General features: G+C 41.4%; 1 protein-coding gene across 2 annotated transcripts; it reads right to left on the reverse strand.

Annotated features, from left to right (window-relative positions):
* Positions 1–493: 493 nt before the first annotated feature.
* vps4b (vacuolar protein sorting 4 homolog B) lies at positions 494–23,073 on the reverse strand. Of its 2 annotated transcripts, XM_066688485.1 has the most exons (13): positions 22,906–23,073; positions 21,804–21,915; positions 19,805–19,905; positions 8,409–8,520; positions 7,545–7,692; positions 6,839–6,900; positions 6,399–6,518; positions 5,064–5,220; positions 3,902–4,050; positions 3,511–3,592; positions 2,726–2,945; positions 2,394–2,534; positions 494–2,121 (listed from the first exon to the last, which is right to left on the reverse strand). In XM_066688485.1, exons 1-13 carry the CDS (start codon positions 22,933–22,935, stop codon positions 2,020–2,022), a joined length of 1,536 nt encoding a protein of 511 aa, XP_066544582.1. In that variant the 5' UTR covers positions 22,936–23,073; the 3' UTR covers positions 494–2,019. The 2 variants fall into 2 exon arrangements, with proteins under 2 accessions (XP_066544582.1, XP_066544589.1); XM_066688492.1 differs by lacking the exons at positions 19,805–19,905; positions 21,804–21,915; positions 22,906–23,073 and adding an exon at positions 10,631–10,875.
* Positions 23,074–23,493: the final 420 nt, after the last annotated feature.

Genomic DNA, 23,493 nt, shown 5'->3' on the forward strand with positions numbered 1-23,493 from the left:
ACCAAGGAACGGATATACTGTAGGTGCATTGCTCAGTAACGTATTCATTCCTGGACGTTAACTTCTGGAGAGAACAAACGTCATTGTGCATGCCAACTATTTATAAATAGGTTATATATAACCTTCATAAATATATGTATTAATGCAATATATTTGCTTCCTGGAATAAATTAGCAGTGCCTTTGCTTTATTTTGTACGATTTGAATCCATAGGATTGAAACTTGAGACAGCAATGCAGATAAACAAACCACACCAAAACTGCATTTATCAAACCAACACGTCTGTCCGTTACATTGAATGTGCTTCCAGATACACACCGCATGAGATGGCTAAATGTCAAATGTCAAGCCATCTTAACAATTGAGTTCCTAAATCACACTTAAGTAATTACCTTTTTAATTACCTTTTAAAACTAAAGATGGCAGAGACGAGATTCAGTCATACAACTATCCTCACAAATGAACGATATTTCAAGCACACACACAATCAAGATCATTTTTAATAAGTAATTGCTTTATTTACATATGCACGAGAAAAAACTAAAACAGAAAAAAAAACAGTTCTGAGCCTTGAAAATTCCTTGCAGGAAATATATCTTAATTATCATGGAGGACTGAAGGCATGTTGTTTAATATGTCTATCAAGGAATTACATACATGTACTTAGTTACATACAACTGCTATACTTATGTATAAAGGATACAGGTTGAGTTTTATATTTTTGTTATTATTCAATCTGATTTTTTTTTTTTTTTTTTTAAGAAAACCAACACCTCACGTGCATAGAAGTACAATCATACAAGGGAGTAAGGTTGTAAATAGTCAATGAAATGTGCAAATCTTTGTTGAATGCCACATTTCACAGATCACATTCCAGAACCATCTGAAAAATGAACAGGTTTCTATTTTTCTTTTTTGGAAGTAAATAATGCTGCTCAATAGTAAACTAAAACAAAAACCACGTAGTAATCTGTAGTAAAGGCACGTGTTCTAGGTCAGCACTAGAGGCCACCAACATTACAGGAAGAACACAAAATGAGCATGTTTCCCATCTTGCCCTCAAGTGTCGACAACACACACTATCTTCTGTTTCTTGCTGCTTGTCATCCAAGCCTCACTTTGGGACCCTCCATATATGCTGGTGTTAACAAAAAACAACAAAAGACACCCTCTTGTTTCTCAGTCCTCCCTTGTCCAGTCACTGCATGGAAACTGCCTTGTAAGGCTTGTCAGAGAAACATACAAAACATAAAACAATAATATCCTCGCATGAAAGAGCAAACGTGTAGAAACAAACAAAATGAGACTACTAATTAAAACTACTCTCATCCCCAGGACTTAAAATCATAGCGTGATGTGGTCAGCAGCTCATTGTGTGTGTTGTGCAGCTCCGCGCTTCCCCGGGCCAACCTGCACTCCCACCCCCCCTCAGAACCCATGGTGATTAAACTGAATCCAAAACGGCAACGCAGCCTTCAGTAGTGTTTCCCCAAAACCAGCATGTTGTTGTAACCTCTCCACAGCTTATTCTAGTGGCCCGAGCCAAACCCTTCACTCGGCCCCACCGCTCTCTCCTAAAGGCCACGCAGTGCTGACCGTACTCTCAAGGTCACCAATTTATCTGAAATGAAAACAGTCAATGGTCCGATTTCAACGCCATGGCCCTTTTAAAAAGTGTAATTCTCCCTGGGCTAGTTTAGCTTTTAAGAGTATCAGTTTTCTTTACCCAACGTTTGCTTCCTGATCATTTAAGGTTTACGCACAAGTGAGAAAAGGAACAGTTTTCGTTTTATTGGCAACAGAGGATGAGTAGAAGTGACAGCGTGAGCTCCCCTTCATCCGACCCGGAGTCCCACTCAGCCGAGGAATGTCCGAGAGGGACCCATAGCGCACTGCAGTGAAGCCAATAGGCCGAGACCAGAGGAGAGGAAAAGGGCAGGGAAAGAAGAAGAGTGGGGAGAAGTTCTACAATCCAGATTTTGTGTTTGGTTTTAGATTGGCGTCCGGGGGGGAACTGTCCTAGCCCTCCTGCCCGAAGTCTTCTGTGAACTTCTTGAGCTTCTCCAGATCCTGCTCGTTCACGGTGGGCTTGGTGCTGGTGAGAGACCTCATCATGTCACTCTGCACACAACACCGGAAAACAAGAGTCACAACACAACACAAAATACAGAGTATAGAGACAACAACTCAAACTGGCCATTTCACATCCAACATGAAATTGTACAGTGGATGGAGAGAAGAGTGAGAGATGGACTATAACAGAGTTTCTGTGACAGCCATAGGGCAGACTATGGATATTAACCTCCACAAATATATTTAAAATGTATTGTCAACCTCAGTATTGGAGTTAGGAGGTAGCGCTCCAGAATGAAATTCATCAGACAGAGGCTCACCATACAGACGACCGGCTCCAGAAGCTTATCCCCAGGGACGTCCATCCAGCTCATTTCTATAGCGTTGGGATCTCCCGGAGAACAGGGGGTCAGGAAGTCATCTATCAGGACGTTGGGGTTGTCCCTAGATGGTGCTCGTACCTGCGGAGACGCGAGGCACCGGGGTGTCAGTTCCCACAGCATACAGAAAGCACAGAGACACAGGTTTAACAGTGCAAGCCTGTATAAAAGAGGAACTCACAACATGGCAGGACAGGGTGAGTCCATTTCATAACCAAAGCAAAACAAAACCATGCAGAGCGAAATTAAACCCACACTGGGCCAAGGCTGACCTTTTTGAAATGTGTGGCCGACTGCACCTTCCTGACGGGCTGCATCAGGGCGTCCCGCACGATGACGCTGATGTCGGCCCCTGAGTAGCCCTCCGTCTTCTTGCCCAGAGCCATGAAGTCACTCTCTGTCAGGCTGTTGGGCGTAGAGCCCAGGTGCAGCTTGAACATGAAGGAACGGGCGTGGTCCTCAGGCAGCGGGATGTAGATGCGCTTCTCAAACCTGCACACGGAAACCACAGACAGGAGTTTAACTGAGTGGGAGGGGGGGCCGTGTAGTCTCAGATTCACAATGCAGCCTACAGACCTGTCACCTTTAAGGTCTTCCATATGGGCTCAATCACAATGATTTATTTATCTTCCTGCAAACAGGACACATGGCACCGTCTTCTCACCTATACTATTCCTGTACAGTACAACAGCAGCACTTTTCCTGGGGTGAAAACTGCACGTTGCCCTATAGTGGTCGTGTGTTATTTATACATTCATAAAGCATTGCTCTCATCACAGTTAAACCAAGACAAAGTCACACTGAAATGCTTATACGCAATTGTTGGGGGAATGCGAGTGAGATGAAACATGCAAACTGCCTTCAGGGGGAAAAGACTACTTTATAGAGAAAAAGTATTGCAAATGTAAATGTAAACAGACAATTAAGCATTTATTTAATTGTTATCAGGATGATATTTAGCTTTAACATGATCCTGGACTGCAAGTCATACAAATTTTGAAGCAATAAAAAAGTAAGGCTGCCTCTAACTTTAATTCAAACACTATCTGAAAGTCACCTCCTCCGGATGGCCGAGTCCAGTGTCCAGGGGATGTTTGTGGCTCCGAGCACCAAGATCCCCTCATTGTCATTCCCAACGCCTGCAGAGAAATGTCACAGATGAAGGGACAGGAAAACGATACAGACAGTGCAGAAGCCTTGCTCCAGTGCCCTGGCATTAGGAGATGCTCCACACCCTGAGAGGCAGGAGGGGCAATCATGAGCACCACTGGAGATCACGGTCCACAATGCCAATTATGGAAAGCCAATCAGCTCATAGCCTCCTCAGTCAGCCAATCAGTTGGCTGAACTGAAATCTGACATGACTATCAATTCCAGTGCCAAAGCAACTTACATACAATATCATACAGTATTGAACAATTAATCGCAGCGGCCCCTCTCTCCTTCACCTTGCATCTGCACGAGGAACTCCGTCTTGATCCTGCGCGCCGCCTCGCTCTCGTTCTCGCTCCTGGAGCCGCACAGCGAGTCGATCTCATCGATGAAGATGATGGAGGGCTTGTGCTCCCGAGCCAGCTGGAAGAGGTTCTTCACCAGCCTGCAGAGACAGACAGAGACACAGTCAGACAGACAAACAAGACCACCCAGTGCTGTAAGCCCCCAGTCCACACCTCCCAAGCAAGAGACGAACCCACTGCACTAAAAGAACGGTCCCCCCAATACTACGGGTTTGAGCGCTGGTCTATCGACCCATTTCTCAATGATTCCTTGTTACAACCCCAGAAACAATGTGTACGATGCCGTCTGAAGGCTCATCACTGTGCGCAGATCCACAGCCCCACAGCCCCGTCCTCTCTAATGTTCTGAGATGCAGCGCTTTCCTTATCCTGTTTACAAGTCATAGGAGACACACTGGGGGAAATAACAGGACCGGCTGCATACGACTCAGTATGAAATTACTGTGAACTGGGGTGGTGGGGGAGGAAAGAAATATGAAAAAGTCTGGGAAGGACTGTGGCTCCTTGGCAGTCTTGGAGGAAGTCTGCTTCCTGCTTCTTTAGAAAGCTAGTATTTCTTTCTTTGTGTTCAGGTGGAAAAAACTAATTGGTATGTATATTTAGTATTGTCCAGTTGTGCACTGCCAACTTGCAAATGTCTGTGTCTTTCGATACATTGATATGGTTAAAAATAAGAGGTATAAAACCCCCAAACATTAACAGCACTACCCCTTAGATCAACGCCAGTAAAGACAAGTTGCTTCAGCTTCATGTTGAACCCATTCTCTTCCCCCCGACAACACGGGAAGACACCTCTGTCCCTAGTTAATTCCAGCCGGAGGCACTCCGTTACTGAACGACATGAGTTATTTACAGTCAGGCTTCTGCAACACCTTGACTTCCAGCTTTCTGGCTGGTGTTTGTATTATAGCCGCTGACAGTTGCAGAACAGCCTGTCAATTCAAGAGCCGCTGCACACAACACCCAGCGCCTGAGGAGGCACGTTCACTTAGCCCTGCAAGATAACTAGCGCTGCTCAGCAGGCAAGAGAGGGGATGTGTTGAACATTGCCCGCCCTCTGGATGAAACCCCTCAAGTCACAGCAGCAGCTTACTTTTCACTCTCTCCCAGCCACTTGGAGACCAGGTCTGAGGAGGAGATGGAGAAGAAGGTGGAGTTGTTGGCCTCAGTGGCCACCGCCTTGGCCAGGTAGGACTTCCCTGTCCCCGGAGGGCCGAACAGCAGGATCCCTCGCCACGGAGTCCTTTTACCTGCAGAGGACAGAGACTCTCAGACACTCACTTCTTCTTGAGGGCAATATGGCACGCAGCCTTTAATTCACTTTTCAAACTCGCACTTACCTGCCCCCCCACCATGATGCTCTCTACTGTTGCTTCTTACTACAGCAGTACACACCCTACTATTCCAGCCTCACACTTTAAACTGTGTTCATTGTCACTGCATCCGTCCTAAAGGGAATGATGCCCGTTTTGACCCACCTGCACAGAGCATTGATAACAGTTAACATATTTCTGTGTTTAATAAAACTACCCCTTAACTGCTCCTGCACAGCCATGTATTCTTTACACGTTCAATTTACTCCAGTTAGGATTGAAGTTTGTGATTGTGTTTCAAATTGCATTTCTTGAAATGTGTATTTTGAGACGGCCGGAGAGAGAAAGGGCTTTGCTAATAAAGAAAGTCACCAGGAGCTCCTGCTATCGTGGGACGCATGCTTTTGTCTAGTCTGACAAACTGCATACCCTCTCTGTGTGCGGAGCTCCAGCAGAAGGTAGGGCCGTGAACTTGAGTTCAACCAGCAGATGGAAAACAGGCCAGCTAGTCGCCCCAAATAAAACAGTTTGAACTGTGGACGACATGCTGTGGAACCATTTGTATTTTCAGTTACACATTAAACATCTAGACCAGTGTTGCTCTGTTTTGGCCCACAGAGACTTGGGTGATGCAAAGATTTCCTCGGACCCCCAGCCCCCCACACCTAGTGACAAAACGCATTCGCTTCTCTCTGAATAAGAAGTGGAATCTTGTTAATGAAACTCATTCAAAAGAAAATGTTGCTTTTATTTTAAAATAAATATATTAAGTAAAATATGACACCATGTCCTAAACAAAAGGGAAGCATACTGTCATTCTGTTCTGATCAACCTGCATTTCAATCAGCCCACAGGACCAGCGTGGACCACATTGAGGACCACTGATCTAGAGCAATCAAGGCCCATGTTTGCTTCAGAGCATCCCAAACTGCAGTGAACATTTACTGACAAAGCCAGTTTTTTGATATCGGGTTTGTTTTTTTCCTAAATTCTGGAAGATGAACTCTGAAACATGTTGCCTGATTTCTAAAGTGTACTGCTGTAGCGCATGAAATTGAGTGAAAATCACAGCCTCATCTGCACCCTCCAGCCACTATGAACCTAACCCTTCATACCTGTGAAGAGATGTGGGAATTTGATGGGCAGGATGACGGCCTCCTTCAGGGCCTCCTTGGCCCCCTCCAGTCCGGCCACGTCACTCCACTTGATGTTGGGCTTTTCCATGACGATGGCCCCTGTCAGACAAACAGAAGCGACCATTTAATTGACCAAGAAATTTTCAGTCTCTTTAAAATGTGCACCACAGAGGCCAACAGGGGCCCAGATTAATTTCAACACAAGGATCTTCATTAATTAACTGAACTAAATAACCCATTAAAATCAACCCATTTCCCCCTGATCTAAAGCAGGTCAACATATCAGGAAACTAATCCAGTAACTCTAAAGCACTTTACTGGTTGAGGACCAGTTTTGAGGAAGTGCACAGCAGAATAATAGATCTTAAGGATACAGGCTTAACATCTCCATTCCTATCCATCGGCACAGTTCGTTGTACCTTGTAGCTGAGTCTGTAGCTTCTTTTTCTCTGGATCGTCTCCTTCATCTCCACTTTCATTTCTGGAAATCAACCAGCAAAACAATTCAGCTTCAGAGCTGTGCAACTGGCCCTCAGACATCCCACAGATCTGCTAACCTCTGCTGCCATATCAAAACTATCTTCCTTGTTGACATTGATTGAAGGGGCTGGATACATCTTATAAAATAAAAGCATTAAGCACTCAATATAAAACATAAAACAAAGCATCAAGATCCCATCCATAACTTCTAGGCAGCATTTGTAGATTCAATATCAGAGTATGAATTAGACTTTCCTCGAGTAGAAACAGATTAACTATACAAAACTAATTCACTCACAGAAGAGAGAGTATACGAATGAAGCTGCTCTACATTATCACAGACCATGTGACTCGCCTCCCCATTCTAAGACACAGTGTGATTGACCATTTCACAAGTGTGCAATTTATGACTATGGTGTAAAAAATAAATATCCCATATTGCAGGCATCTTATATTTTTCTTGCACCAGAGAACCGTTTTTGAAGATTATGTCTTGAGAGCAAGACGACACATCTACTTGAATGTTGATGTCATTCACAAGCACCCTTACAGACCACGGGAGACAATCAGACACAAACGGAGGAAGGCGAGGGCCCAAATGGGCTGGTCAGGTCTGAAACTCTTCTTTTGAATGCATCCCCTTACCCTTTGTCGTCTGCCTGTGACTCTTTGACAGGCTTTGCAGGGGCTTTCTCCTTCTTTTTCAAGTATTCCTTTAGTTTTTCTGCTCTGTCCAGGTACTCTGCACATTTCCCTCTGATGCTCTGCTTGGATTTTTCTCCCTGAGCTTCATCTGGGGAAGAGAGAGGTCTTTAAAGTAAATCTTTCTATTTAACACTAGTCTGAATTGAAGATCAAATGGGGACACTACCTCCTTGTGGCTAACAACACATCTCACCACCATGAACAGGTGTGATTTTGACACATCTGTGTGTTTTAATAGTCATCATGAGACATAAGAGCAGGACAGAGCTTATGCAGGGACTAGGACGCAAGTCACCAATTCCTGAAATTGTTCGGGTCTGGAAACAATGTTGCTATGGGAGACAAGATGGTGCGGCCTCAGCCTTCTTCAGAAGAGCAATTAGGTTTATTGACTACAGATATCAATCTGCCTACATGCATTAGACAACTGAGACCATGAATGCTGAGAGAACAAAATGAAAAATACTGCTTGTGTGGTGTAGAGGGAACCACAGACTATACTGTTCATGGAAATGTCAAATGATGATAATAATCAGTTCCTGATCTGAGAATCTATTAAGATGTAACTATTTTTCTGGCTTCATTTATAATAATTTGCAATAGAAATAAGAAGCTTCTTTACAACTTTCAAATTTAGAACAGAAAATAATAAAAAAAAAGTACAAATTACTAAGGGGGTAACTATTTTGACCAGCAATGATGTCTATTTTTACATTTTTTGAAAATAAATGTATCCAGGGTATGAGAGGAAAAAGAGCAAAAGTAACCAAAAAAATAAAAAATAAAAAGACAGTGAAAGCTTACATTTCACTACATGTAGGAAATACTGCACAGCATGCTGGTATAATCGGAGAGCTTCTTCATAATTTCCTGCTTTGTCTTCTTGAGCGGCCTTGCTTGCAAGGTCTATAGCTTTCTGTAAGAAAATAATTGTACAATCATCAGCTGGCTGTGCTGCACAGGATAATAGGCAAGAATCTTGTGCAGTGTGGCCATTTAGTCACCGTCTCTAACATATTTGCAAACCTGAGATCAACCAGAAGTGATGTCATACAACATGTAAAAGGTGGCTGAACAGCAGACTGTAAAGAGAAAGCTATTCAAGGTGTGTCCAGGTGAATACAATTGATTTTGTCTGCTGAACACCATTTTAAATGTGTGCTTTTTACTATTAAACACAAACAAAAGTATTACGTAATTCTTTGTGACATCTACTGTTCGTACAAATAGAAAAAGACCTTCCGAAAATGATGCGTGAAACAGGGTGATGACGGAGAAAACGGTCACCACCCAAGTACTTTGAATAAAACGTGTGAAGCTCTGAGGCCTTATTGAACTGAACCCCACCATGCACACACACTAATCTATTATCTAAATTAAAACATATGGATGATAAAACTATATAAAAAAGAAAGGAACCCTAAGAGGCCAATAAAAATGTATAGATTTACTTTCTAATCCCAAATGAGTTTGAAATGTGACTGTAGGAGTCTGGGTTCTGCAGCATGCAAACCGAAAGTCCTTCAACTTCTCTAATGAAAGTGCTTTGGTTTTCTTTAACACTTTCAGACCATGTTTAACACATCTGTGTGTGCATTCTTAAATGACATTTTGATACATGACACCAGACCATTGGTTTACTTGCAGTATATTCATCTAAATATATTCAGCAATATCATGAATCAGTGTATATGGTCACATAATTGCTAACTGGAAAGTAAATAAACACATAAAATACGATTAAATAAAGAAAATTATACCATTAAATAATTTAGTTTATGATTTTTATCTAAACGTAGTCTTCCTTGCTAATATCAAATCAGAACCTAGTGTTGTACTTGATGAAAAGTTATTTGTTTGTATTTTGTACTTGTAGAAAATCTTAAAATAAACCCTGCCACTGGGTACAAGTTTTATTAGGAGCAGCTGGAGGGTGAAACTAACTTATGAAAATGACACGAACAAAATTAATTCCCAGCCCATATATGTAAAGCAACGGAAAGCACGGAAACTGACAGATCCACCTATGGCAAACTAAAATAAGAAATAACAGAGGAAGACAAAAACATTATTAAATATCAATACAGAGTCACAGCATCAGTGAAGCTTCACGTAAATGGCAGCGCACTGTGCGAAATAAGAGCCGCAAGTGTTGACGTCGCCTCTCCTGTCCTGCGTCACCTGATGACGTCACCTGCAGTCGCTGCGATCAGAAAGAGCAGCTGCGCGTCATCAGCCCCGATTCACCAAACCCTTCTACCGGGGAGAATCGGGGTACCTTCAATATCGGCAGGTAGATCTAATCCATATCGAGCTTAGGTTATTTATTATTCATATCTGGCTTCTTTCTATGCACATAACTCTGGCTAAAGGTGGCATCGGTAATAGACACACGTGACTGAAACTACCACAGTACTTGTCACATTTCACACTTTGACACTAAAAGCGAGGATAATGTATACAGGTTGAGAAGAAAACGACCACAAAACATCACACTGAACTTCATCCCCACGATACAGTAGGAAAACACACAGAAATGGCACAACGACCATCCCCAACTCTAAATAACAACAACACGCTTAATATCTAAATTCGAAAAGGAAGTGGCATTGTCGATTACACACATCGATTGTGTGTGTGTGTGTATATATATATATATATATATATATATATATATATATATATATATATATATATATATATATATATATATATAGTAGTTTGCTGTTGTTCCGAATTGGAGGCCCAGCTCATCATAGTTTCAGGTCATCCGGAATCTCATCCAGCTGGCCTGTGTTCAGGGCTTGTTTGAGGCGAATATGAATTCGTGAAGCTGAAGAGTTGAAAGAATTGCTTGAAACTTAATCCACGCCTAGAGAACAAGAGTACGACAAACAACACAGACGCGCCGCGGGTATCGATACACACATTCAATACCCAGTCAGGAGATCAACGAGGCGCACTGAACGCAGATACACGTCCCTGTGTCTCGTCTGCGTGCTCGTATTGTTGCTTTTGGGTTTTACCTGCAAGTTGCCGTTGGCTGCCATGGAGGCTTCGTCACAGCAAACGGGGATCCGAGCTCGAACCGATGTCTGCTACCCTTACGATTTAACCAAACTAAGATTCGGATTCAGATTAAACTAATTATTGGTTCCGTTTAAGATTATTTTGTCTTATTTTCCCCACACACTCTCTAAAATAAAAAAACACCGCTGGATAATCGCAAGAGGGGAAAAAAACACTTCCGCATCAGGATGTCGAATGTCACTTCCGCCTACTGCGACCATGTGACCGTAGGAATGGCGGTGACGTAATCGCTGCCTGCGCCTGGTCGCAGAGCGCTGAGAACACTGCCGTAATTGAATCATGCTGCTCCCAGTTTCATGCCTTTCAAATTGAACCAGGAGACATTAGACAATAACACACTGTCTCCACTAGGTCAGTCTGCAATTGTTTATCATGGATTATTTATAAAACTGCTGGTTTTAAAGTACAATTTACCATAATGGCACAGTTTTACAACTATATCTGACTGATCCTATAGCCCTATGTCACGACTTGAAACACCTTTTAAGATGTGTTCAGAATCTGGATATCCCTTGGGATTGTTATTTTCCTATGTTTTCTGAACACTCATCATTTGTGCAGTTAAAATCAAAATGTCAGCTTACACTGACGCCTTTAAACTCAGTCTTTTCTTACATTCTGTTAGATTGAACTTCTCCAGATTCTGATCTCATGTTTCACATTCTGGTGGAAAAATGAAATAACACTTAGCACTAGTGACTTTTACTTTGTTTTAACCTGAGGCCCCAGTGTATAGAGTATGTTCAGTAAAATCGGTGCCGATTAACCATTTAGTTTATTAATCCTTAATTACTGAATACTGAATACAGATGATTATTACTAAGATTAATCTTTTTTTAAATCTAGATAAACATCAATTTCCCTTTCTATCCTTAAATGATTATAATTGATTTTATGCAACTCAACTTAACCCCAAAATAACACAATCTCAGAGCATTCAATTACAAGCTGAAAGTACTGAATAAAGGAGCTTGGGCTGGTTTCGAATCACCCATGGGTTCTTTTAGGTTGACAGAAGGACCCAGCCTAAATATTTATTTCATAAAGTTAAAATTACTTATTTTTTACTTTTGAAAAAAAAAAAACATGTTGGCCTCTATATGAAACCTAAAAAATACAAATTGGTGCATGATTCTTAGTCCACTTGGGTTAATAGACACATGAGATGTATCATGACAACAAAAAGTACCGAATGTCTTTGGGAATTTATTGGAGCTATAGAAGCTATTTATATGACTGGAACAAGGAAGAAAGTTCTGTTTATCTATTACATCCTGTGTGAGAGAGAGAAGCATTGCATTAAGAGACAAAGGAACCTGTTATACTGCAGTATCTGCTTTAAAGGCAGATTAATATGTATATATATTTATGTATTTACAGATATATAAAACATAAAGGAAAATCCAAAATTTAAAAAAGCAATACGTTGAAATAAAATGGGGTTATGGTACATAAGGTATATGTGAGTGTAGCAGTGGTCTGTCTCAATTAATCTTGTTTTTAGGGTTGTATTCTTACATAGTTTGTGAAAAATTGCACTAGAATCATTTGATGGATCACGTGATGGTTACATTTTGGTTTAGGATAGGGTAAGAGTTTCCAGTAAACTTATATTTCCATTAAGCATAGGGCTGTGTTTGTACTTTGTTATCTAAGATATATGTAGCGTTGTAGTGTTATTGCAAATGTAGGTGTTGGCTAGGGCTGGGTTCTGGCTATTGGGAGGGCTATTAATGGGGTAGTTATCTTATTAATGTAATACAATGGTCTCAAATTAATCATTTTGGCACTTAAGTGCAGTATTACAGCTCGGAATCAGGATTCTTTGTTTAACTGTTATTACTGTAATATCTGCTAATTTTGTATATTTACAAAAAATGTGTGTGTATGTTGGAGGGGGGGTTGTGGAAACTCAAAATAATTAATATAAAAAAATGCAAATAAATTCATTGTTATTATGGATTTCACAGGCCCCTAAAAAATGTGCCAGCCCTGTTTTTGACTGATAGCTCTTGCCACTATGTTGTATATATTGCTAAGTAGAAATTCAGTTGTGCAGTACTATACCATAAGCTAGCTTCTGATTAGCCCATACCAATATTTCAATGTAAAATAAAAAACACCTGTTGCTCACTTAATCGATGTTCATGCCAAATGCCAACTATGTAAAAAGTGATAGATTATTCAAAACATCATGCATCATATTTAAACATAGAAAGGCAAGTGATGTCGGTTAACGTCCTGTGGTCTAGACCAAATCAAACCCCAACATTCACCTACCCGCAAATGACAAACGTATCCAATTGAAGCTTATTTTATTTAGAATTTTTTAGGCCACTTTCTATTCCTGTTCATGGGCAGGTCAACATTTTGATTTGGTCCAAGCCTGTGTCTTGCTTATTGTGTAATCAGCAAGTCCCCTAAGTAGTATGGGCCGGATTAAATCAAAACATTCACCCACCAACTAATAGCAAACTACAAACATGCACTTGATAATAACTGCATTTCTAAACAGAATAAAAAAAAGCATCTGACAAAAAAAGGCTCATAAAACATATAGAACTTTTTAGTTTTCTATTAGCAGGTGGGTCAAAGTTTTGTTTTGTCTCGCCTTAAGTCTTTCAGATTCAAAATACAAAAAAATTATCACAGCTGGACTGTAAGGGCTTGTTGTGGGGAAGAAAATCAATGTTGCACATTAGGCTATACCCAATGGATTCTATACATGGACCCTGCAAGACACCTCTGTACTCCTCACGATTCTCAAGGAAGGACTATTCCACAACCTTGTAACCCAGGACACTTAAGAACATAGCGAGGGCTTGGAGCCAGAGGGGCGTAAGTGACATTTGACAAACTTTACAGGAGAGCCAAAACAAAATTTGACCAAACTTTGATCAGCTGTGGTTATTCAGTATTAACAACAATGTTGGAAATATATACATAATCAAATTAAGAAGTACCAAATTAATAATATTATGGCAATGAACACTGAAAAATCTTTTTCAGCATTAAAAAAAAATGTAAAAAAGTCAGATATGCCTTTTTGGCACAAACAATGTTTTGGTTCTAGCTTGAAAATTTGGGACGTAAGTGATGAACAATGGAACAACACATTAGGTATTCATTAAAATGACAATGAATTTACACTTGTATTCACTAAAATACATTTGAAAAACAACATTTATACTCTCGACCTGCATATTTTTCAGTTAACTGTTTTACATAGAATACATTTTACGTCAAATTAATTGATTATTTATTGTAAATACAAAATCATATCAGTCAATCTAAAAACTATTTTTTGTTTTTTGTCTACTCATGTTGTGAGACTACTCGTTAACCACATGCAAAGACCTGTAGAACTCCTCATAAAAGTATGGAATACTCCCATTGGTGCAAAGCATGAGCAGGTCTATCTTTTTCTCTGAGCTTTGTTTCTTTCATCAAGTGATTTCCTTGTTGTGCCACCTTCATCTTCACAAATGTTGGGTCAGAGAGTTCATACTTCAAGTAGATTGTTTTGGGGTCCACTTTGACATAGCAAAGACATTTACTTTTCTGCCAGCTAACAGCTGGAGAAGGATTTGAAGTCAAGGAAGTCCTTATGGCCCAGTTCATGTACATGGTATGGCCTGTTCCTTCTTGCCACTCTCATCAGTGTATAGTAGCAATCTGGGCTGCAGATAGGCACTATTCTTTTCTGTTTCCACTGCAGCATGGACCCTGTCACATTCCATTTTTCTGTGACCAGACTCCATGTATTTATGGTTGATCACAGAGTGGGAAAAAGTATTGACTGTATAGAGACACACTGAGCTAAAAGCAGCATTTCTGCTCTGTCCACCACATGTATACAGAACTACATGAGCAACATCTGTGAATGCAGAGATATACACTCACCTAAAGGATTATTAGGAACACCATACTAATATTGTGTTTGACCCCCTTTCGCCTTCAGAACTGCCTTAATTCTACGTGGCATTGATTCAACAAGGTGCTGAAAGCATTCTTTAGAAATGTTGGCCCATATTGATAGGATAGCATCTTGCAGTTGATGGAGATTTGTGGGATGCACATCCAGGGCACGAAGCTCCCGTTCCACCACATCCCAAAGATGCTCTATTGGGTTGAGATCTGGTGACTGTGGGGGCCAGTTTAGTACAGTGAACTCATTGTCATGTTCAAGAAACCAATTTGAAATGATTCGACCTTTGTGACATGGTGCATTATCCTGCTGGAAGTAGCCATCAGAGGATGGGTACATGGTGGTCATAAAGGGATGGACATGGTCAGAAACAATGCTCAGGTAGGCCGTGGCATTTAAACGATGCCCAATTGGCACTAAGGGGCCTAAAGTGTGCCAAGAAAACATCCCCCACACCATTACACCACCACCACCAGCCCGCACAGTGGTAACAAGGCATGATGGATCCATGTTCTCATTCTGTTTACGCCAAATTCTGACTCTACCATCTGAATGTCTCAACAGAAATCGAGACTCATCAGACCAGGCAACATTTTTCCAGTCTTCAACTGTCCAATTTTGGTGAGCTTGTGCAAATTGTAGCCTCTTTTTCCTATTTGTAGTGGAGATGAGTGGTACCCGGTGGGGTCTTCTGCTGTTGTAGCCCATCCGCCTCAAGGTTGTACGTGTTGTGGCTTCACAAATGCTTTGCTGCATACCTCGGTTGTAACGAGTGGTTATTTCAGTCAAAGTTGCTCTTCTATCAGCTTGAATCAGTCGGCCCATTCTCCTCTGACCTCTAGCATCAACAAGGCATTTTCGCCCACAGGACTGCCGCATACTGGATGTTTTTCCCTTTTCACACCATTATTTGTAAACCCTAGAAATGGTTGTGCGTGAAAATCCCAGTAACTGAGCAGATTGTGAAATACTCAGACCGGCCCGTCTGGCACCAACAACCATGCCACGCTCAAAATTGCTTAAATCACCTTTCTTTCCCATTCAGACATTCAGTTTGGAGTTCAGGAGATTGTCTTGACCAGGACCACACCCCTAAATGCATTGAAGCAACTGCCATGTGATTGGTTGGTTAGATAATTGCATTAATGAGAAATTGAACAGGTGTTCCTAATAATCCTTTAGGTGAGTGTATTTGTACATACATGTGCTGACCTCTGAGGATCCACGTCCGCTTAAACAAATTGTACTTAAACAGATTGTAAGTACTCAACAACATCAGCAAGATAGTAATATCACACCAAAGCAATATCATTAGCCACTCTAAAGGTCACTGTCAAGGTCATGAAATTAGCTTACTTTCATTATTCACAGATGACTGAATCATGATTTGATTCTGCACATTCTCTTCCTCTTCAAAATGATCGGGCATTTCCATCAAACTCCTTAAAACTTCCTCTGCTGTAATAACTTTTCTTCCCCTCATTCTGGAGCTTTGTGTGGAGTCAGCCACTTTGACTTAAATGCTATATGAAGGCTCAGGCACGTGCACAGGTAAGGCTCAACCAGTGCAGAGCAAGTGCCCTTTTTCTGTAAGACTTCCAAAGTGCCCTTTTTCCCTAGCACCTGCCACCCTGACTGCATTTCGGCAGCTTCCAACCCCCCCCGACCGCACTTCTGCAGCTAACACCCCCGACCACGGGACGCACTTCGGCAGCTTCCTGCCCACCCCAGACCACACTTCATCAACCTCACCCCCACGGACAGGGTGCCCTTTTTTCGGCTTGAGCCCCTGCTCCTCCAAAATGTCTGTGCACGGCACTGTGAAGGCTATATGATGGGTCTACCCATGAAGCATAGTTCGGCATAAATGCACTTACGTCTCTCTGGCTCTGAACAAAACATTTTTTTAAGTTATGTCTTTAAGGTTTTGTTGTTTTATTCTTTATTGGTCATGATTTCAGTTGTGTCATTTTGGCACTGAATTGATCTCATCGACAGCTTTAATTTGATATACAGAACTCATATTCGCCCAAAATGTCACTTACGCCCCACTGGCTCCAAGCCCTCGATAAGAAAGTTTACAAATGAGAGGAGGCCATTCATCCCATCGTGCTTGTTTGGTGTCCATTAATAACTAATTGATCTAAAGATCCTATCCAGTCTATTTTTAATGTTCCCAAGTTTTCAGCTTCAACCACATCGCTGTGGAGTTTATTCCAGATTGTGACGACTCTCTTTGTGAAGAAGTGTCTCCTGTTTTCTGTCTTGAATGCCTTGAAGCCCAATTTCCATTTGTGTCCCCGAGTGCGTGTGTCCCTACTGATCTGGAAAAGCTCCTCTGGTTTGAGGTGGTCGATGCATTTCATGATTTAGAAGACTTGAATCAAGTCCCCATGTAGTCTCCTCTGTTCCAGGGTGAAAAGGTTCAGGTCCTTAGTCTCTCAGTAGGACTTTCCCTTCAGACCTGGAATAAGTCTGGTTGCTCTCCTCTGAACTGCCTCTAGAGCAGTGATATCTTTCTTGAAATGTGGAGCCCAGAACTGTCCACAGTATCCAGATGAGCTCTAACTAGTGCATTGTACAGTCTGAACATTACTGCCCTTGTTCTCAATTCTACACTTTTGACAATATGTGGCATTATGTTTGAATTTTTTCCCAACATTGTTTGGATGGAGAATAACCCTTTCTCATGGGTTACTTCTAGTTTTGTTCCTCCCATAGTGTAATTATAGTGGACATTTTTGTTACCTGCATGTAATACCTTGCACTTGTCCACATTGAATTTCATCTGCCAGGTGTTGGCCCACAACTGAATATTATCTAAGTCCCTTTGAACAACCTGTGCTGCCGAGATTGTATCTGCTGAGCCACCTATTTTAGTATCATCTGCAAATTTGACAAGTTTGTTAACTATCCCAGAGTCCAGATCATTAATATAGAAAAAGCACAGGCCCTAGTACTGAACCCTGTGGAACTCCACTAACAACCTCACTCCAGTTAAAAGCAACTCCTTAAATTGACACCATCGGTTTCCTATACATCAACCAGTTCAATAATCCATCTACTTACATTACCCTGAATGCCTACAGCTTCCAATTTCAGGATCAGTCTTTGGTGCGGAACCTTGTCAAAAGCTTTCTGAAGCTTTATCATATCATATGCTTTCACAAGTTCAAAAAATTCTAATAAATTAGTAAAACATGATCTGCCACATCTAAACCCATGTTGACTATCTCCAAGAATATGGTTTTCATTCAAATGCTCCTCGATTTTCTGTCTAATAATTTTTTCAAACATTTTACAAGTAATGCAGGTGAGACTGATTGGTCTGTAATTTCCTGACTCAGTTTTGTCTTCTTTCTTGTGGATTGGTATGACATTTGCAGTTCTGCTAGTCCCTGTAGTACCTCCTCCTCCTCATTTATCCTGATCTCTCTTAGGGTTTGACTGGACTGGTTGGTAACCTGTAGCATGTTATCAGTTTTTTCTTTTGTAAAAACCTCTGTGAAATACTAATTTAGATCATTTTCTACATCTTGTTAGTTTCCTAAGATACTTCAATTTTTGCCCTCTACCTGTTTCACTTCCTCCTTTATTGACCTATTGCTGTTGCGCTATACAAAATTTTCTTTCTCTTGATATTTTTTTGCATACCTCTATTAAACCATTTTGGCCAGTGTTTTCTGGTCCTCAATTTGCTAAGTCTTGGTACAAATTTCTCCTGAGCCTCAAGTAGTATATTCTTAAAATATACCCATCCATTTTCAACTAACTCTGTATCCAGTGTGCTCCAGTCTACCTCTTCTAAGTGCTGCCTCATACCTTCAAGGTTTGCTTTTCTAAAATTTGAGATCTTTGTTTTAGACTTGGGCCTTATATTTTGAAAGAATGCCTCAAAGCTAACCATATTGTGATCATAGTTTGCCATTGGTTCTCTAACTACTGTCCCCCTGACTCTATCTTGGTCATTTGAAAATATCAATCAATGCATGCACCCTGGTTGGTTCCCTGACAAATTCAGTTAGAAAGCAGTCATTTACCATCTCAACCATTTATATTTCTGCTTCTGTAGTTTGGGAAATTGAAATCCCCCATTATAACAGCCACATCCTTGCTACATATGCAGTCCTGATTACACTGTACAATGCAACATCTTTCTGAATATCTGAGTTTGGTGGTCTGTAACACACTCCTACCACTAATCCTCCACATCTCTTGTTCAAAAGTTTCACCCACAAAAATTCTGTTCCGTTACTGCAATCTAATTTGAGTTCCTCTGCCTCAACATATAATGCAACCCCACCCCCTATTCAATTTTGCCTCTCTCCTAAACTGTGTGTATCCTTTCAACTTGTATTCATCCCCATCATTTTCTGTAAGCCATGTTTCCATCACTCCTACAACAGCACTGGGGCTTATAGGTCTAACATCTTGTTCCTTATATTCCTAGCATTGAGGTACAAACATTTCATGACTTTCCTACTAGCAGTTTCCCTTGGTTTTCTTTCCTTAGAGGAACATCTCCCATTGTCAGAGCTCCCTGCCCCCCTGGTCCCTAGTGTAAAAGATTCTCAATTACTCTGCCCATATGCTCTCCCAATGCATTAGCCCCCCTTCTGTTTAGGTGTAGACCGTCCGGTTTGTACAGGTCCCATCTATCCCAGAAGAAAGACCAATGCTCCCTACACCAGTATTTCAACCACGTGTTAAACTTTCTAATCTCTGCCTGTCTCCCTGGCCTGGCACGTGGTACTCGAAGTATTTCAGAGAAAACTACTGTGGAGGTTCCGCTCTTTAGATTCTTTCCTAACTATTTAAATTTGTCTTGCAGAACCTCTGTCCTACCTTTTCCTATGTCATTGGTTCCAATGTGGACCATGATCAGTGGATTCCCCCCGGCTTTGGCCAGTAGCCCGTCTACTAGTTTAGGGAGATCCGCAACCTGAGCACCAGGCAGGCAAGATACCATGCGGGTCTCCTTGTCACTAGAACACACTGTGTGATCTACACCTCTACTAATCGAGTCTTGCAATGTACACAGCACAATTATGGAGACACAATTACTAAAAAACCCGACATGACATGATACCGACCAAGAAAAAAGTGTACGAGGTACGAGGTACGAGGAGAAAATCAAAACTACTGTGGTGAGATGCAAAGTATTTTTAAACTGTACAGAAACCTCTTTGTTTTCTAAGTATTCTCTGAGGTGTTCGACTCTGTCCAGGTACTCTGCACACTTCTCTCTGATTTTCTGGTTGCCTTCTTTCCCCTGTGGTTCACCTGCACATAACAAAAAGAGGTGCCAAGGATTATTCTTCAAATGGAAAACTGCACATACACAGCAGACACACCAGTCCAGACACCTCTGACCTAAAGTTCCAAAAAGCTTAATTCATATTACATTCTGGATAGGCAGATGCATCCAGTCCCCAATACAGACATCTAAAGTCGCAAAACAGTCCTTCAGTGAAGGAGAGCGCTTACAGTCTTATTCTGGCATCTTCAGGACTGGACCTGCACAGCTCAAGACATGTACTCAGAGACTAATCAGCTCAATTCAGAGGCTGTGTATGCCTTGCATTGTACTGTTTGTCCTCACATATGCCTCTGATTCCTATAGACCAGGGATGGCGAACCTGTGGCACGCAGAGCCGTAAAGGTGGGCATGTCAAGTGAGCGACTATCTCCGCTCCCAGTCGTGGAACTGCGCAGATCCATGCAGAACTACGAATATCTGCACTTCACGATCGAGATGTTAATGTTGTTATGACTGTTTATGCTGCTGTGTGGCACTCTGCGACCGGGAGGAAGATGACAAAAACTGTAAGTCTGTCCTGTTGTGATTAATTGTGGTCAGCAATGGACGTGTTTGTTGAACACGCAGGGGGAAAGCATTTTGTTTAACGTTATCTCCTGTATCAAATGGAACTGGCCACAATCATTAATATTTAACACTCTGACAATTTAAAAACTTAATTAAGTTGTCAAAAGAAAGCTGTACATTCTCAAAAATAAATAAATGATACCTTTAATTTGTATAGTACATTTGTGCACACTCATACTCACGGTAGATTGATACCTCTGCCTTATTTTTGTCTTAAAACATAAGTGCAACACAATGTATATTAATCTACCAGTTTTAGTTATTTTGCAAAATGTAAAAGCAGTAGATATTAAGTAAATATAAGTTGAAAAAGGTGCATTGGTAATGACTGAATTCAAATGCAAACAAAACACAAAACAATATGGAAGGGTTACTAATGCAGCCGGATTAACAAACTTTTACTTCTTGTATTTAACAGCAGGGCAATGGGAGAATCTCTGGGAGTTTGTTTTGGGGGTAGATTGTGATTTTAATTGGGTTTTTAAGTGTACTTTAGCATTATAACCTCAAACTTAATGCGTGATGAAATGTGATTCATGCATTTTACTGCACTGTAGCAATACTGCGACATTGAAATGATGTATTAATTGTATGATGCACTCTTTCTTTATTATTTCCTTGTGAATGGTATGGTGTTCCACTATATACAATTAAGATTGATTGATTTAATCTGAATGAGGATTCAAGATTCTCATTGTCCAAAATAAAAAGGGACATATTCCAAAAATGATCGAGCTAGTGAAGTGATATTACTATTGCTTTTTATATATGTAAACTTTTTTAGGGAACAATATATGCGTCGCTTCATTCAGCTTCAGATGAAGTCAGCAAAAGTCCCATTAGCAGACTGGAGCTGCACTTGCTCTCCAGACTACAGAGGGATATGGGGGGGTGGGTTCAAGGTGGGGAGGTTGGCAGTGGATGCAGTTTTTGGTTCTATCTGTCCATAATTTTTAATTTTTATTGGCATGTTTGCTTAATAACTTAATTACAACAAAATAATTAATATAACAATTGGTTAAAAAAACATGCTGTTTAGCCCCTGTATAAACTTTTATATCCATAACTTATCATTGGCACCCTTTGTCAATTAGCTAAGTATACAAACCAGAACAAAGGTTCGCCATCCCTGCCATAGACTATACCCACCTAGAGCCCCCCTGCAGATAGGAATGTATCGCTGTGTTGTTTCTTTTTTCCCAATGGACTTAAGCAATCAAGGGAAATACAAACAAATAAAGACAAGATGCTTCATAGACCTGGTCAGTGCACTGAAAAGTCCATTAAAACTTACGTTTGACTATGTGTAGGAAGATCCCAACAGCATGCTGGTATAAGCGGATAGCCTCCTCATAGTTCTCTGCATTGTCTTCCTCAGAGGCTTTGCTGGCAATGTTTATCGCTTTCTGTGAAGCAAGAGCATCACGTGTTAGTTGGGAGCACTGGCCTTTAACTGCAGGCTACTTTCATGGATGGTGGTCAGACTTCTCCAGATCATATCCTTTCATATAGACTACAGTGATTAAACAGTCTCTCTCCACTAATCTCTTAGCTTGCCCTGTGTGTGATATTAAACAAAATACATTTCCTTTGTATGTAGTCAATTGAGACTAAGCCACATGTTTTTAAGTTGTCCTTTTATTTGATCCCTTTCATTCCTATTGTTAACCAAGTTCCAGTTTTAACTGTACGCATCGCTTGTAAACACCATTTTAAATGTGTTGTAACAGAACTCACTGTTAAATGCCTGTAACTATAATTATTTATTTCTTACTAGATGCCCTTACAAAGGACATCTAACAGTTTTCACAAGAACCATTTCCATTACAAAGTACAGTATATACAATAAGTGCAACATAACATAAGCATATACAGTATTCTAGTGAAAACCAGCTAAAACAAGTGCAGGGCATAACAGGGATGTGTGCCACGGGGTAGGGTAGAACAGAAGTAGTAGAATAATTAAATATGCTAAAATACACAAGTAATCCAGAGCACAGTGGTGCATATGAGTTTTATCAGATGAGGCATAAAAGTACTGAGATGTCCAGGTGATGTTGGCTGTTGGCAGTGATGACCAAGAAACCACCAAGTACATCTATACACGTTTTCTGAATGAATTATTAATTGATCAACATTATTCTCCAAAAAGAAATCAAATGACTGTTGTTTGCTAATGGCTTTTTCTATAAAGGACAATCAGATCCAGAGTGGATCCTAATCGCGGTTTTGAGGGGTCTCCAGTGGGCGCAGCGGACACTGCGGGAGCATCCTGAAGGGACAGAGACGACACGTCAAACAGAAGCGATCAGAAGCACGTTGTCGCCAATCAGATTCAGATGAAAAAGCGACCCGAACCACGACGGTCACTGGGAGAGCCGGGCGCACTGTCTTACCTGCAGATTGGTGTTACTCTTGAACGACATCGCTACGTGGGTAGACGAGGCAGCGGATCCGGCGAACCACTGATTGCACGTCGACACTAAGCCTGTGTCCAATTTCACTTTTACTTCAGAGCCGGCGCTTCCTTGTGACTGAGCTTTTCCCTCCTCCCTCCAGGCCGAGCCCATGTGTTGGCAGGAGCGACAGCAATGTCAGCCCGAGCCCGCACCCCGCGCCGTGTGTCACTTTACACGGGCCTATTGTTTGGCTGCGTTTAAGCACTGTTTATGGAGACACAAAAAGGGTTATTTTTAAACCTAACCACAGTTGCCAATAGTGCAGACTATTAGTCAGCCTTGATTGTAATCACAACGAGTTTTGACCAAACACTTCAAATCACAGCTTCCTCGTCCCACCGGTTCTCCGTCATTCCAACAGACAACAGAGGTCGCGGTCTTGCAGCGCAGATGTCCGCAGATCTGCAGAATCCCGGCGATCCTATTGGAGGAGCCGCGCAGAGCTGCGGACATCTGCCCCGCTCGAACGCGTCCGCAGGTTTGAGCATTCTTTGTGTGTGCGTCAGCTTTGCGCCCAGTCCGGCT

This window comes from Amia ocellicauda, chromosome 2 (genome assembly GCF_036373705.1).
Source record: "Amia ocellicauda isolate fAmiCal2 chromosome 2, fAmiCal2.hap1, whole genome shotgun sequence".
Lineage (NCBI taxonomy): Eukaryota > Metazoa > Chordata > Actinopteri > Amiiformes > Amiidae > Amia > Amia ocellicauda.

Bases quoted from the DNA above. Each gene is read 5' to 3' on its own strand.
- vps4b (XM_066688485.1), bottom strand. From the start codon at position 22,935: ATGTCGTTCAAGAGTAACACCAATCTGCAG. The intron at 6,519-6,838 runs GTACAACGAACT...TTTGTCTGACAG, and splicing joins GCTACAGACTCAGCTACAAG to GGGCCATCGTCATGGAAAAG. The intron at 3,593-3,901 runs GTGAAGGAGAGA...ATTTCTCTGCAG, and splicing joins GTTCCTCGTGCAGATGCAAG to GCGTTGGGAATGACAATGAG.